General features: G+C 38.3%; 1 protein-coding gene across 1 annotated transcript in view; it reads right to left on the bottom strand.

Moving 5' to 3' along the window:
* The window catches only part of HCN1 (hyperpolarization activated cyclic nucleotide gated potassium channel 1), a 194,314-nt gene extending 176,378 nt beyond the window's left edge, over positions 1 to 17,936 (bottom strand). The window contains exon 1 of the mRNA XM_059873869.1: positions 17,484 to 17,936. Within this exon, the coding sequence (XP_059729852.1) occupies positions 17,484 to 17,857 (374 nt within the window). The 5' untranslated portion in view covers positions 17,858 to 17,936. The remainder of the gene's footprint in view (positions 1 to 17,483) is intronic.
* Positions 17,937 to 18,163: the final 227 nt, after the last annotated feature.

Genomic DNA, 18,163 nt, shown 5'->3' with positions numbered 1-18,163 from the left:
TTCTCTACCTGTCTGAGACTGGTCAGTCTGGGACAAGGCAGAGGCTGATGTTCTGAAAACTGTGTTTCCCTGGCTGAAATACTAGCAGTGCTGGATTGGGAATCTCCCAGCTTAATGGTTTCATTCTGATGGAGACTAAAAGCAATTAAAAAAATAACCTAATAATGAAGTTTTCAGATCAGCAGAAATCTTAATTTAATTTCAGAATAATACTGGAGTCTATTACTTCAGGGTTAGCAATATATACTTAAGAGATCCAATGTATGTCCCTTGCTGTTTGTTTTGGTTTTTTTTTTTTTTTAATTTTTAAGTATTTTTTATTTTTAAATTTATTTGATGTTAGTAAATTAAATTAATTATTTTATTTTGAAATTAACTTAATTTTTTAAATTTCCTGCCTCAAAAAGATATAATTAAAGTTCAGCAATACTGAGTCTTCTTTTCTATATAACCACAGAATGTATCTAAAATTACAAACTTCCACAATTTCAAGAAGATTTCATTATTTTTATCACTTTAAACCCACTTAGAAGTGGCAATTTGCAATTTGTTGCTCAGTTGTGATTCTATGCACAAGGCAGATGATTAGATAAATGCAGCTCTCAGGGGACCTGATCAGAGCCCAGGGAAGCCAATGAACAGCAATTCACTACTTTGAAAAGTCTTTGGTTACATAGTTTGGCTAGGTTTAAAGCTTGAGTGCTTTGAATACTAGACCATGGAAGGATACTGCAAAACTAGTTAACTTACACATATTTATTTATTTTTATATATATACATATATACATATACATATACATATACATATACATATACATATACATATACATATATGTATGTATGTATGTATGTATGTACGTATGTATGTATGTATGTATGTATGTATGTACGTACCTTTTCAGTATATTTCAATTAATATTTAACCAGTGGAGATTTCATCAAAAGATAAATTGGTTCTTGCTATGCATTTGGCAGCTTCTATCTAAAGTTTTCATGGTGTTTTACATGTTTTAACAAATTCAGTCTCAGACTTCTGAGAAATAAAGGCACAGTAAGGAGAAGTAACTGCATTTACTGCATATAAGAGGAGAGGACAGGGAGGTCAGAGAGAAATTTATATAATATAGCAATATTATTTAAAAATCTGACTCCTAGTTTTTAGCCAATAATCCCCTAACACAACTGCTTGAATACCACTGATATTTGCAGTTGCTTTTCCTCCACAGAAACTTATTAAACTACAGTAGAAAGAATTAAAGCCTGACTTCCACTTAACCTTGGGCAAGAACAGCGGATCACTGTCAGTGGAGCACTGATGTTGCTTTTGCTCTCCCTCATTTTTACATAACTCCTCCTTTCTGAGCAACTTGATCTAGGGGATTGCATCCCCACCCATGGCAGGGTGGTTGGAATGACATGAGCTTCAAGGTCGCCTCCAAGCCCAGACAGTCTATGATTCCAAGATCCTTCAGCACCACTCCTCATTAAAAAAAATGTGGGTACTGCCCCTGTCCAGATAAGTACCAGACCAGAAAAAGGCGCTGATGAAGAGTCAGGGCTCACAAATATGTTTTTTCATGGCAAGTGTTGATTCTGTCTTCGCTTATCTGATCAAATGGATATATATCACAGCACCAAGATTGCTTCTGCATCAACACATGTCACAGCACAAGCACTACAGCTTCCTCCAATCCACCCCCTCACACAAGCTATTAGACCACTGCTCTAAGAATCAGGCAACATTTTGTGTAGGGGCTGTAACTGATTTGTTTCAGTTTGATATTATCAGCCCTTAAACCAGCTGACAAGTGCCACATATTGGTTATCTAAGTGTCAGCAAATTTCTGTAGTGGATCACTGTAAAATATGCATTCACATTCTCAAATTAGAAATGACCACTTTAAAGGCATGAAAAAAGTTTGAAAGAGACAGATCTAAAAATATTTCAGCTGCAAAATAATCTTGTATCTCATGTTGAAACACTTGCATTAATTAAGAATTTTGTAGTGACAGTAATTTTAAGAGTGCCATTTAGAAACATGACATTTAGGATGCCTCCATACTAAAAATTCAGAGGCTTAAATTGGAAGAAGCCTTCTGTAATTCTTCTCAACAAAGAATCAAAAGAAAAGGAAGGTAACTTCCTAATGCCCTTCCCAAAACTAGAAAGCCAATCACTATCAGCAAATATTTTCCTTTAATAGATTTTTTTCTTTAACCAATTAAATCTCAATTATCATATATATACAACAATCATGTATAATCTTTAAGTTTCTGCTGACAGGGAAAATTCTATTTTCTCTCCTACGGAGGAAGAGATGACGGGGAAGACATCATTCAGTAGCTATTGATAGATCTCAGGCAAGGGTTTGGTGAGGAGACTGGCCATGACCACCAGATGAAGTGGGACAACTCATATTTTCACATATATACCTCTAATTAAAAAAAACCCAAAAAAATTTTTAAAAAACCAACCCCAAAAAACCCAGGAAAAAACAAAAAAACCAAGGCTAGAATCATCAACCTAAATTTGACATATCTACATATATATCAATTTTATTCTGGTAATCAGAGGTAAAACTGGCTTTTTATGTAGCTATAAAATGATCCAGTACATTTGGAAGAGCAGCTTCAAAGCAGGACTTGGTGTATAATTTCTTTACAAAGTGCACTGAAGGCAAGAATGGGCACTATTTTCAAACTGAAGGAAAAAAAAGAGCCAGTCTTCAAATTTCATGAAGGGAAAAATTAGAGATGTGAAAAAGTGTGAAAGAACTATAGATAGACATGAAACAAGCTGATGTACTCCCACATCATAAATGAAAACAAATATACATGACTGAATATTTACAGTCATCTTATCTATCTACACAGATGTGCAAGATTCTAATGCAAGACCGTGTAATCAAGATATATATATCAAGTTTAATTATTATTCCTCTTTACAACTATTTATAGCTGACTTTTGGCTATAAAGCCTATGTTTCCTTGAATATAAAAATAAGTACTGAAATTTCAACCCTTTAAAATCAATGAAAGTACACTTAAGAATCAGTAAGTTATTTTATTATAATCCATGAATATCCATGAATGCAGTAAATAAATTGCTTCAAATGGTAATAAATCTAATTTATATCTGTTAAAAATATAACTTGTTTGTTCTGAAAATAACATCAGAAAATGATGCATGCGTGTTCAAATCAAATTTACATTATCATTTTATTAAATTATACTTTGATGAAAAATATTCAAATATATTTCAGACAATTTTTAGGGAAGCAAAGGAAGAAGAAAGACCAGATTCATGGCAGAGCAACATGGTAAGTAATTAGGGTCATGCCACATGCATCCTCCTTTCAAAAAACAACTGAATACCTAGAGCTTTCATCAACACCTGTGAACATCCATTGGATTTCCTCATCTATCTGTAGGCAGCTGAGCTCAGGATCTCCCACACCTCAGGGAGTTCACTTTTCCCAAGCCATACGGTGCCTCCTCAAGTGAGGTATGCTGCTGACGTGTTCTCTCTCCCTAAACAAATATAAACTAGAGCAGGTACAAAATCTTGTTCCCAAGGAAGGCAATGACAGGAGAGGCGTTCTCAGTTCCTCATTCCACCAAAGCAGAACAAATCCGAGAGGTGATATTGTTATTGGAAGTGTCCACCAGAGGGGCTATGCAAAGTCAATGCACAGGTTCAAATCCTCTCCAGCAAAGGAAGAAAATTATTCTGCAATTTCAACATCCATGATGAACAATTTTAATTCCTGAGCAGATATAGGAGACATTTAGGAATGCACTCAAATACGCTGAAAATTTTTAAGATTATGGAATTGTTATTTTAATAATTTTATGAACTGAACTAATATTGATTTATCTAAAACATCAACTAATTGAAAATACAGTGTGGATACGATGTAAGAAATGAAAGGAGTAATCTTTCACAAGCTTGATTATACCTTTCCCCATGTATGTTAATTAACACTTTTTACAGGGGGATGCACTCCACTTTTCTAATTACTCAGCTTGTATTCTTATGTCTCTGCTAGCCTTTTGCCTTCCACAGTATTTAAGTAGATACAATGTTAATTTTAACATTTCTTTAAGACTTCCCAATTTGCATACTGCACATCCCAGTGTTACCATCCTTTTGACAGCATAGCGCTCTGCCTGCATTGCCAAAACAAATCAGCGCATTATGCAGCTAGACAGAGCACTGATCAGATAGACCTGATATTCACTTGTTTAAAACTAAAAGCAAAACCCAGAAGAGCAAGCAAAGTAAACAAGAAAGAGCATACATTATGCTCAGAGATGCTCTAGTTACCAGCCTAAGTAACCCAGACCCTGTCAGCTCTGCCTCTGCTCCCCTCCTCGACTTTTCGTGCGGTTCACCCTCTAACGCTCCAGAAAGCTCCGTGCAAGCTGGGCTGAGCACAGCCTCACGTGCTGCTGCTGCAAGCAGCTCAGCCTAGGGTGGAGGTTGGGAATACAAACCAAATTTCTGGGGATGTAAAATCCATCTCTGACATTTGTGAACATTGGTCAGTGTAATGGAATGCAATTGCTCAATGGCGCTTCTGCAGTTTAATCCAATATAACGAAGAGGTATTTTTTTCAATGACATTACTTCAGTTTTTCTTAAAAAAGGAAACAATCAAATTCCTTCCAAAAATCCCAAACCAGCATATGTGACCTTAATATTTGAACGGTTTTATGATTTGCAAAACAGGAGATAGCCCACAATATCAAGCACCAGGAGATGCCTTTACAGCACACCTTTGCCAGCAGTACAGGAGGTAAATTTCATTGCTTGCTTGCAAATAAACATGAGGGTTTATTACATTTTATCATAGATATTTGCAATAATGACACACATGACTGAGATCCTAAAATCAGTATGTATTAAATTTACAAACTATGGGTAGAAAATGTTTATTGAATTACAGCAGATTATTTGCTTGAAATACATTTGTTAAGTGTTTTGTTTTAAATTAGTCATATGAAATGGCTTTTGAGCCACTGGAAGATACATTTTACCAAGACCTAGATTAATTTAAAACTCTGTGCTATCTTCATTGAGACAGAATCATCTAAAGTGGAGTTGTTATACAAAACACATACACTAGATGAAAGTTCTTCCTCTTCACTGCCCTTATTCATTTCTGTAAGAGAGCAAGTCACTTTAGGCACCAGAATAACATGTCAGTTTGCAGACTGAAAAATGAAAGATTGCTAAAGATATTAAGATTTGAAAATTTATTCAAACTTAACTACAGGCTTTGTTATATGCCTCACCTATAAATATTTATCATAAAAAATATAAAAGGGAATTATTTAATAATCTGCTTCTTCAATTTATATTTTGGTAGAGTGACGTTGACAAATGACTTTGAAGTCTCTCCATGAAAAAATTCTTTCTCCAGTCTTCGGGTTCAAATAAAACAGTCTGTATTCCTTAACAATGGGCTGGTCTTGACATCAGACACCCACTGCAGGTTAGGGGTTGCAGGGGGAAGTGTTTGCGCCCAAGTAAAGTTGCCTTTAATTGTGGCCACTGATAAGCAGCTCTAAAATAAGCACTCAAAGAAACTTTGGTCAGGGACCCATGACCTGAACTATAAACAACCGCAAGAATAGCAAGGAAGCTCTTTACTTCCATTTTGATAGATGGCTCTTGTTTTGACACAGCAAAACAAAATGAGCTGCCCTTTCTGTGGTGAATAAAACACCAGATGTCCATCCTTATCTTCCATCCATATTCACTCAAAATGCAGTTGCCTAAATATAATAAATAGGTTTCTGCCTTTCAGCAAACGAAAACATTTTACTTTGGAGATCTCATAAGAGGTTTTAGCCACAAGCCAATATTCCTCAGGAAGACAAAATCTAATTTAGCCAAATATTTATGTTTGATTTTTTGGAGGACAGTGAGTTATGAACTAATCAAATGTGTTTAAACTAAGATGTGTAATAATTAGAACTGCCAAATAGATATTAATAATTTATTGGTGGAGAACAGCAAGAAATTGAGAGTGAAAATTTAACAGAGCTTTTCCTCATAATTTTAGAATATACATTAATCTTTAAATTGCAAATCAAAATATATAACACAGGGAAAATGGAAGCTGAAACATATTTGCATTATTCTGACACGCTAGTTCTGCAAAACGCACCGCACCCATGGGCAACGTTTTTAAAAAACAGGTTTACCATTTTGGGCTCCTTATGACTGGAATTCTGAAAGATGCTCAGGCATGGAGTCCAGATGCTTACAAGTATCTAGCTCCTGAAATTCAAAGATAGATGGGCTCCTGACTTCCATTTCAGATCTTCATCTAACATCCTATAGATTTGCACATTGTGCAGAGCATTGGGTAAAACTGACACTTTCAAAGCCGTTCCAGAAATGGAAAAATTTGTACTGGAAACACGAAACCAAGTTAAATACCATATTCCATTTGCTCATTTTGCCAGTGGCACAAAATCAGCATGCACATTCAAGGCAGACGAACTGCTATTCAGTGATACTTCATGGAATCACGAGTCAGCAGCCCCAGCAGGAACATCTGCCACCATTTTAGGCAGATCCATGGTACCTGCATTCCCAGGCTACAAAGCTAGCTCTCCTTCCCTGAAGCAAATCTGAACTCTGTCGTGCTATGAGGAACAAGTGTGGGAGTGGAAGTTCACTGCAGCTCTCCCATCCATTCCACAGAAAGATAAATTTGGTCTAGCCTGTGGAGAATGTAGAAGTTGGCTGCAGCTTAGAAATTACAGAAACAGCCATAGTCACATCGAGCAGTGCTCATACAGTCCTGGGGAATGAGGGGGATGGTGGTGGAAATTGCTGAATAACACTGACTGATTGTATAATACTGACAGAGTATTCCTCAGACCTGTCTTAATGAGAATCATCTCTTGACAAAAGAAAATTAGTATGCTTGTAAACAATACGGCACAACACACGGGCAGACTACAGAAAATCTAACTGTAGGAGACAAGAATAGAGAATAGTTCAAGGTTAAACAAGTAATTTTAAACTCATAGTTAGTGTCTTTAAATAGCAATGTAAAACCAGAGACATTTAATTGGATTCAGTCACAATTTATGTTGTACTTAGTTCATATATATCTAAATAATATGTATATGAAATAATAAAATTATTACATACTGGATTTAATTATTTTCAACACAAAAACCTTGAAATTGTTTTTTGACTTCTTTTTCCATTACAGAGAGATGAACCATCATAATAAATTCATTACTTCAACAAATAAACAGTAAGAACATGTACAAATACTACTGAACTTTTCAACACTCAGCAGGATATCACTGGACTTAATATTCTGTCCCAAATTTCAAAACCACATTTAATTTAGCAAAAACAAGGATTTCATATAACACTGGCAGAATGCATGCAATTAAAAGTCTGTTTGGTCATGTGGGCACCTCACGCTTAGGTTACTCATCTCTCACTTTTCCCACACATTCAACGTCTACTGCTTAATAAGCCACCGGATTTCAGACATTTTCAATTCTGACCCTTTTTAAACACTCTGATAGATTGCCTACCATCTGGCAGTGCTTACTCTTGGTACCACACTCCCTTTGCATAACAAAACCGTGCTTCTGATAATTATATCTTTAATGTGGTAGATATATGCAAGACTTGAATTCCCATGCTGGCAATATACAAGCTGAAGGGACAATTTCGGCGAAGTGCCTGTGTAACAGTGTATGGTAACAGTATGCTCAACTGCCTCACGCTGCAGTTCTCAACAGAAGGCTGCTAACCTGTCCGAGTCAAGGGAAATGGAAAATATATGTGAAGTTGTTTTTTTTTAATTACTACAAGGCATTTTACAAACTGCATGAGGCTATGAAAATACCTAAACTAACTTTTCCCTGCTAGTTTGAACAAACATCTCAGTATCTTCTAACAGACTGAGTAAGAATGGAAAATTACACAGCAGAACAAACAAATTTTTAAAATATAAAATCAGTGCATTATTTCCATTTATTTAAAGGAATGCATTGTATCTTCAGAAAGAGATGGAGGAGTACAAAGAGAAGACAGAATGAGGGGGAAAAGGAAGTTGTTTCCAAAAAATACTCTTTGAGGGACTTCATCCATGTGCTCCTAGGAGCTTTTGAATGCAAGTTCCCTGTAGCATGATTTCACTGACTGAAAATTAGACCATAAACAATGCTATAAATAAAAGAAAAAGCAAGATTCAGTACTTAGGCAGTCATCTAGATAAGAGCTTCCATGAACAGTGCATACACAGCTCTGAAAAACAGCTCTTAAGAACACTTGGTAAAGTGGATGTATGAGAAAGGTACCCAATTAACAACTGAAGTTTGAGGTATATACTTGATTTATTTTGCTTCTTTTGTTCTGTTTCCAAGTTTCAATCTACCAGACTAATCCCAAGCTGGAAAAGCAATTCTTTTTGCTACCACCGGGCTTGTCTGGCACTAAAGGCAAGGTGAACCAGAGTGACAGACAAGCTTGGCTCTTACCTCCACTGAAAAATCAAGTGCAAACAAGCCCATATGCAGCTATTCTGATGATCCCGCAGCCCTGGATGTGTTTGGGGAACCCAGAGACTTGCAAGCATCTACTGCCAGGCAGTAATAAGATGTTTAGGGAGTAGCAGCACCTGCTACAGGTTTCATAGCAATTTCTCTGCCAGATCTAAATAGTAAGTCCTCCTGGAATGAACAACTAGATGAAAATCACTTAAGAGCCTGATGGAAAATCTCTAACTAACCATGTGAAAGCTTGATTACACCTCTAAGGCTTTGCAGCCATGCTTTTATTCCATCTCCTGGGTAGAGCTGCATAGATCTTACTCTCCGTATCTTATAAAACTCTGTTTATTTTTCACAGCTTTTCCCTAGGAAAAGATTGACCAATTATTTATTATAGGAGTCTCATTCTATATTACTCTAAATTTACTGCAGCCCCATATCTCCGTTAAGGTCAGATCATTTCATCATCACACTGTCTATTGCTGCAGTCATGCCATGAAGAAGGTGCTTCTTGGAGGATCTGGCAAATTAGTGTAAGATGCAACAGAACCAGCTAAGGAAACATTAATATTTCCACACCTTATTCTGCTGATATAAGAGGGCAGAAAACCTGGAGACAACCAGGGTACAACATGTACAGAATTGATACTGTGAGAGCACAATTTATTTCTATGGGGCTCTTTATATACCGGAGCTTTAGCGCAAATGTAAGAGTCAGTGATTTTCAGGCAAAACTGGATGAAAAAGAGTAGTATCACTTAAATCCCTCCCCAGTATTAAAAACATTTAAAAACCTCCCCAAATTTTAAAAAAAAAAAGTATATTGGTTTTTTTGAAGTCATTTTAAAAAATAAACTCATTCAAAAAAATTAAAAAAAAACATGACCAACATAGCTTTGACTGTGAACATAAAGCAACCCCTGCTTTTTCAGCTGAAAACAGAATATTTTAATGTGAATTTTTAATAAATATGACCTTTTTAGAGCTAGAACCTTAATAGCACTAGCACACTAAATTCCAATAGTGTATCAAAATATTTATTAAATTACAATCTTAATTAGAAAATATATAAACAAATAACATCAAAGTTAATCACATAAAACTAAATCCCATTCTTAGCTGTATAATGTAACTGAAGTTTTGGGTACTTCACTGGCAAAAATGAAAATAGCTTTGGAGTTAGTTCTGGGTTTTTTCAAATATGTAATGGAAACAGTATGCAGCTCTTTTGTAATTAAATGAACATTTTCTGAACATAAGTTTATTCCAGACTTATTCCAGTTGCATTGCATTGCAAGGCAATAAGATTACTGAAAAATACCATGCAGCTTGCCTGAATCTGTCATCAGATTAAAAGATATTAGTAGAGATTTTATAGACGCTAAATGACAGTGTCCTTGAGGTAGTACTGACATTGACTCCAGCTGATACAGTTTTTGGTCATTAACATACCTTACTATGTGTCTAGAACAAGCTCTCCAATAATTAGAGCTGAATACACTATGATTTTTAAAATTAAATCATGCCTCTGGGAAAGAATCAGGAAATAGACAGCTAAAGGACTTTCAAGCAATTAACGAGAACTATACTGTCAGGTTAAAAATTAAACATTGCAAAGTAGGTTAAAAGTTTCCTCTCTCAAAAAAAAAATGTATATTGACATAGAAAACAGTTCTCATGCTGTTGAGTGAAAGCAAAGGTGAGAATAGATACTTCTTGTTTGTCATCAAAATAAGTAAATTTCTTTTCAATTTTTCATATTCTACACACACTCATCTCTAAAATAGTTTTTTGCTTCTTATAGATTCAAGTTGAACCTCTCAAATAATCTGAAAAAGTTTAATGAAATATTACAGTGTCACTGATCTTAGATAGGTAGGCAGAAATGCAGCACCAAAGACTCATACTTTTTAGGTGACCTCTGCATTCATACATCTCTATTTCTGCTACTCCAGGCTGAACAATCAGAAACTGAGCCACTCCGATTTTGACTTCATTATATAAACTCACACACACACACACACACACACACACATACACACACACACACACATAAGAAAGCCTAAAGCAACTTATCAAATCCTATGCATCTTTCAATTTGCTCTTGTAGTCACCAAACACCCAATCAAATCATAAATCTCGACCTTTGTATATTCCTCGATGCTTTTACACAGTATTCCAATTCACAGTTCCCTTCATATACCCAAGCCTGAGAAACCTAGGATGAAGAAAAAACTTTTACTGTCTCAATTACAAGCATCAGTTTTATGTGCCAACAAATGGAGTTGCAGAACACATTTAAAAATGTGTTGACGTGCTAAAACAATTAATTGGAATACCAGAATCAGTGCATTTTCCCCACAGACCCAAGCACGATGATGATCTTATGAGACCTTATTTTGGATATGTGTATATAGAGAAATGGATATAGATCATATTTATCGAGCACTTTTTTGTCAAAGCAAAAAAAAAAAAAAAAAAACAGAAAACTGAAGAGGAACTCTCATGTTATTGACTGTCCTGGGTTAAATTTAAAAGATTCACATATGACATCCCCAAAACATCATCTTTGACTTCCATGTTACAGAATTATTAATGGGAATTCTTTAACATTTGGGTTTATTTTATTTTGTGTGGTTTCTTTCTAAACTCATCTCAAAATCATGATGAACATACTTGCCTTTACATAGATTGTGTAGAAAGTGAACATTGTAAAAGTAAGCATCTTGCAGAAAAAAATGTACTTTTGTGCATATTCATAGGTGCTGCCAGCAATCTTCAAAACGTCCGAAGTTAAAAGTAACTCAGAGAACTGAGGAATTGAGTTACACTTGTTCAGCTCTTTCTCTCCCCTAAACTTAATTCAATGTTCAACCAGGTAACAGGACAAGAGTGTGAAAGAAAATGCAGTGAATAGCCCGTTATTCCAGGACTAGAATGAACATAATGAAAACTGGCAAATGTTCAAGAAACATGAGCTCAAACTATGCATTAGTATTCTACATATCCAGAGACAGAAGGATGTCATTAATAAAATGAATCACTTTGCTTGAACAAACAAGGGCATACAGCTTCCCACATGCCCTAGAGGTCTGGAAGCCGGGTGGCTGCTGCACCAACCTTGGGTGGACTCCACTGTCTTGCTTTAGTAGCTCTTGAAGAAAATCCCAAAGCAGACAGGGGTACATGGCCCTCATGAGTCCAAAAGCACGAAATGCACCTCTCTATCCCTATTTTCTCTCAGGCATCCCTGCTTACAAGTGGTACAAAAGGAAAAGTCAGTAGCTAGCTTTAGTCAACTAGATTTCATAACAGATGAATCCCTGATAACCACTGATGAAAAATTACTCAGTACAAAAAATAATAGGAACTGGAGATGAAAAACAGCCTAATGCATTTCTGGCCTATATTTCACATCAGAACATTTCCAATAGACTATTTTTTTTCTTATTTTTGGTCCTGCCTCCTAAACATCTAATTTAGATACTTGTTGCTAAAATTTCACTCCATTACTTCGATATAATTTCCTTCCTCTTTGTAACATCCGTTTTTGCATTTGAGAACCATTACTGTATTTCTCTTCAGCCTGCCTTTATGAGAGTTGCATTCTACCCAGGGAACTATTATGAAGGCAATACATAACTTGATGTCAGAAAGAATTTTCAAACTATATAAATGCATTATTTAGGTTAATGCTACAATTTCGTCATTTTATTTTTCACGGCATTTACAGAAGTAAAGAGCAAAAATTTTTAGAATGCAGAAATAAAACCTAAGTACTATTATTAATATTTTTAATACTAATGGTTCTCCATGTTTAGTCAAATGTAAGGACTGAACATCTAGCAATACAAATAGTTTATCTCTGCAAAGCTTTTCTTTAGTAGAACTAAAAATTATAGTCACAACAATAGTATTTGAAAATTATATACGAAAGATAGCCCCAGCTGAATCTATGCTTCACTCATAAAACTATAAATATTTTTTTAAAAATTGTTTGCACAAAAAATGTACTGTATATAGCACAATTATAAATCCATAATTATGATTTTGTAAGTGGATTCAGAAATATCAATTCTGCAACAGAATCTCATGACAAATCCTGAGCAACAAGAACTTACTATCTTGAGAATACAAAACTATGACCATTTCACATTCTTACACTACCAGTGATATAATGTATCCATTAAAACCCATGCAAATTTGTACCTGAACTATTTAATATAGACCAATATAGACATGATTTATGTCTTTCATTTCGAATACATCTCAATTACATTTAAGTCTGATACAAGACATTTTGTCTTCATTGCATATAGCACCTCCTTCCAACTCTACTGCTCTATATAAACCTAAGCATGTAACAGCTCACAAAAACATAAATCTCATTAGCTTCAAGAGAGACATTAAAAACATGTGACAAAAGAGAAGCACAAAGTGCTTATCCTAAGCTTCTTAAGACACAACTTAAGATAGGTATAACATGTAGAGTGAAGACCGGTCCCAAAAGACAGGTTTTAAAACAATGCGTGCATGAATTTTAGAGACCTGATTGTGAGCTGCACATATAACATGCACAGTTTATCACTTTAGGGCATCTGCTGGTGGTCAAAGACAGGTCCAAAAGATAGGCGAAAATAAAAAAGAAAATCAATTCATAATGCAACGTAAGTTCAAATGTTTTTAAAAAAGTATAATTTTAAAAACCATGAGGCACGCTAAACCATGGCAATTGTGACTTACAGTTTGGCACACACTTACTTGAAAATTGAAGCTGTACATGTGTATGACAACATGGACGGCATAAAACTGCATGATATAACAGAATGTTTTTTAACAGCAACAGAAGCAAATTCTTCTGTAACTACCCAGACGAATACATAGAAATATTGTGTCTTTCACCCTGATTAAAACCCTTTGAAACCTGACATTAAATTACTTACAAGGTATTACCAATGAGGCCTTCAATGATTTATAAAGATTTCCATGATAAACCTCAAACATTCACATGACGCCTTAAATGTGTATACAAAAAGGTTTGAAACTGGAATGGCACACAAGCTAAAAAATAAATCTGGCAAACTTTTACTATTCACTACACCCTTAAATTTTCTGTTCAAGTTTTAGAAATAATTCTGCTTTTACTTGACTTTTATCATTAAAATAAGGCTTTAAGTTTCTTGGATAAATGAAAAGCTATCCATAGAGATAAAATGCCAATGTTTTTTGGAGTTTTTTTCCTAGTGTTGCAAATTAATTTATACTTTGTATTATTTACACAGGGGAAAAAGACCTTCAGTTCTGCCTGCACTGGACCTCTTCACCTGCTGCTCTGACAGACAGTGCCACATTAGAGTCTTACTTTATCTTGAAGCCAGTTAAAATTTTTGTCCCCAGTTCCAGACAAAGGCTGCTCCCAAACATCAAGCTGACTGTAACCACCAGAGTGTGAAGGCTACATTTACGCATACACGCATTATTTCCACTCAGTCTGTCTCATACATTGCTATTTCTGCAACACTGTAGCAACTCCGTTTTCTTTATAGATTGCTGACTACAGATGCCCTAGCCAATGTGGTAATAAAGCCAAGATTTCCTTGACAGTTCGAGTTTCTCTGTGGGGAGGGAGGGAGGGAGGCAGATGCTACAGGGCTGGACGAGCAGCCCAGGCAAGTGCAAACCAGCCCTCTGAAAATTAAAGAAACTCCTTACGTGCCAAAGGACATGGAGCAATTAATCATCTAAAAATCAGTCACGTACATTTCCATTAATACCAGAAGGCTGTAACATATAAAAGTCATCCAAAGCCCGTGCCTGCCACTAATCTCCTATGAAATAAATGACATGTGTGTGGCAGAAGCAGAACCATGTGCAGTTGCCCCCATCTCCTGTCAGCTTCGTCCTGCTCTCATCCAGCAGCTGCAAGGCCACAGAGCTGAACCGGTGAAGCTCTCCTGAAGGCTCATTCTTCCACATTCTGTCCATATGAGAATGGACAGCTGGAGGCAATCAGTATCTCACAGAACACACACAGGACTTCAGCAAACTCTGACTGATAAATTCACTTTTGCTACTTAAGCAATTACACAGAATTGTTGTTCGGCTTTAGAGATACAGTAGTCACGGCTGCAAAGTGATAAACAGAGGCCTTGTGCTGGGTTTGATGTGCATTAGGTGCAGGGTTTATATAACAGCTTCCAAATTACACATTAACCTCAGAAGACTAGGAAAAGACAACCAGGATCAAAATGGTCCCCTTGTGGAAAAATTATGTAATACTTATTGAATTTAATCCTCCAAGGGTGCATATGCCCAAAGAAGAGACAATTTTTCCCTGAAACACATGCAAAATGGAAAGCCATAAAACTAAAGACCAAGCCCCACAAGGCTGCAAGTAACCAATTTACAGAGCACAGAGTTTAGGGACAGCTTCCACATTCTGTTCATACCAAACAAGGGGCAGGAGGGCACCGAGATGCTGCCCACTCCTCCAAGCATCACAACAGAATACCATTTGGTGTAGATTAATGTACTTTTTTATAAAAAAACATGAGAATGAAATCAAGAAATAAAACCAAATACATCAAACTATCCCAGGAAATGCATACAAGCATGCAGAACTAGGAAAAATACAAGAGTGCCCAGAAGTCTATACCAGAATTTTCCCACATTTTAAATGGTTAACCCAGTATTTTCCTGTAGTAGACTACATTTAAAGTCTACTAAGATGTTTATTTTCATAGGTGCCACAAATACCCTAGTAAGACCTGCATTTACAAATGCATAATACATCTCCTCATTTGGATACCATAAAATACTCAGCTTTTTACTTTTTTCTTGTTATTTAAGTAAAAAATTTAGTTCTTTCCTCTGATGGAAAGAACGTTGACACAGTGGCATGGGAATTCCTGTGTCTCTTTGGATGCTTTAGGGCTTGTCTACACACAAGCATTGTTACAAATAATATGCAAAAATAAATTAAAGAAACTCCATCCTTACACCTGAATTCATTCTGGTACAGAGCCACTGTTAGATGGCACTCAAAAGTGCTGTTGTAATTCCCACATAAGGTGAATATTCTGGATAGTACAACTTCTTCACGCATTTTCCACTGCCACCCAAAAAGAGTGGTACCACTACACAGCTGCAATTATTTTGGGAGAAGAAACACGCACATCTCATATTTCTCCCTGAAACAGTCCTACGGGATAAAAAATTGGGTCCGGAGCCTGCCACACCATCCCAATACTAATGAAAGACTATGAACTTTATTTAAAAACCAGACACTTACTCTAATAAAATAAAAACTTTTAAAAAATCACCTGAAAATACCAGTTAATTTAATAATATGCAGGCAACAGGACTGAAAAGGATTCAGTGCTGTTTACTCCTATTGAAAAAAAATGGGAAACATATGCTGCGATCTCTGAACCTTCCCACTCGAAGAATTAGGACAGAATTAGAAGAAATTTCTGTAATGAAACAGAATGAACATGCTTTTCACCTATTTCACAGAACAGCTTAAAAAGTTACATGCTGCAAAATATGACAAATAAGCTCCTCTTGCCCAATACTCTGTTCGGGTGTGCACCTCACTCAGAAACCAAGCTTACAACAGAATAAGGAAAATTATTCCCTAGAATAACCTCATTCATTTCAACAGAATCCTCCTGTGAATAAAGTTACTCATGCTTATACACAGATAAGGAAGAGGCTATCAGACCCCCCCAATGCCCTATGCACTCTACCACAGCACCAGATGTGACCTGCTACATCCCTCTCTAGCTGGTAGAAAGGGAGTGGGTAGGTGCTTGGCTCTATCTCCCCACTTAATGCACCTGCTAATGCAGCTGAGCTGGAAAAGGTACCCCAGGAAAAGAATGAGTGCAGTTTACTGAGTTGAGGGAACCAGGAAAAAAAGTAGGGATTTGAAACATGATTTCAAGTCATACTGACTGTGCTGTGCTCCTCCACTCCTGTAGCTGTACTGCTCTCAGACTCAGCTGCAAGGTGCTAGCACAGCTCATTGTGAAACACCTCACTCCAAGCAGTCCCGCAGAAACTTGGACTTCGAAAGTATGTCTTCCTGTTCTCACTGAAAGAATGTTCTGTTTAACCCAGTGTTTTCTTAGAAGATCTATGTAACTATTGTACATTCTGGATTTTCTTTTTTTTCAACGCAGCCTCCGGTGCAATTCACTTATATAGACGCAGGTTGTTCAATTCAAGCTGTTGATTAAATATGCTTAACGACATCGATAGCTCCTCAGAAAATATCATAGAGAGTGTTACATTTATAAAGGTATACAGCCAGCTAGCAGAGAGTATGAAATTAAATAATCTTACACTTTAAATATATTTTTAAAGGGAACTATAACTTCTTGGGCATTTATTTGCACTGCTTTCTGTCTGAATATTCCAGATCTGCATCCATGCATCTTACTGTGAAAGCAATGCTAATCTGCCATCACATTTACCTGTCTCCCTATCAAAACATAGTTTTCCACACATCACCTGGATAAACTTATTTTACTGTAACTCTGACAGAGACGCACTTCCTTCTCACAACCCCCGGAACAAGTGTTTCCACCCCGGGTGCTCAGGGACGGGCAGGCATGTACAGACACCGGGATTTTACCGATGCTGATGCAGCTGTGTAACCCCCCGGGTGAGCTCTCATCCTCCCGGGGCAGAGTCGTGCCCGACGGCCCGCGACCCCGCGGCGCAGACAGACCGGGACGGCGGGATGGAGAGCCACAGAGCTCAGCATCCTGCCTCGGGGGCTGCGGGCGGCGCCCCGGCGGGCGCGGGGCCTTCGGGGCCGTCCCGGGTGCAGCACGCTGGAGAGCGCCGAGCCGAGCCCCGGCCCCGCCGAAGTTTGCGCCGGGCGAGGTGCGAGGCGCCGGGGCCACCCCTCTCCCGCCCGCCGTGAGCCCCGCGCTAACCTGAAGTCGCTGTAGGGGTGGATGATCCAGAACCCCGCAGTTTTAACCCTTTCCTGCTCCTTCTCCACCGCCTTCTGGCTGCCGAACATGCGGAGGGAGAATTTGTTGACCCCCGGCTGCAGCATGGAGGTGAACTGCCGCTGCATGAAGCCGTACTGCCGCCGGGGTCCCTCGGCATCCTCGAAGCCCACCACGGGCTCCTCGCCCCCGCCGCCGTCCACTTTGAAGCACACCGAGTTGCCATGCTCCTTCACGCCGCCGCTGCCGGGGCTGCTCTGGGCTTTCTCCGCCGAGGCCGCCGGCTTGGCTGGGAAGGAGTTAGCGCTGCCATCGTCCCGGCTGCCGGCGGAGGAGCTGCGCTTCCCAGCCTCCATGCTGCGGGGCGGGCGCACCCCAGCCGCCGGAGAGCGCGGGGAAGCCTCGCCGCAGCCGGTGCCCTTCAGCGGCGCGGCTGGGCTGTGCCGCCCTGAGCTGGGCTGGGCTGGGCTGGGCTGGGCAAGGCTGGGCAGGGCTGGGCTGGGCTGGGCTGGGCTGAGCTCCGCGCCGCCGCGCCGCCCGGCATCAGCAGCGCCGCCGGCTCCGAGCGCGCTCCGCGCAGGGCGGGCACCGCCGCCCCTCGCCCGCCCCCTGCCGGCGGCCCCGCTCCGCCTGACATTGAGCGCGGAGTCCTTGAGGGGCCG

The sequence above is a fragment of the Haemorhous mexicanus genome, chromosome Z (genome assembly GCF_027477595.1).
Source record: "Haemorhous mexicanus isolate bHaeMex1 chromosome Z, bHaeMex1.pri, whole genome shotgun sequence".
NCBI lineage: Eukaryota > Metazoa > Chordata > Aves > Passeriformes > Fringillidae > Haemorhous > Haemorhous mexicanus.
Note: the sequence above shows the minus strand (reverse complement) of the source record. Positions and strands in the feature narration are given on the sequence as shown.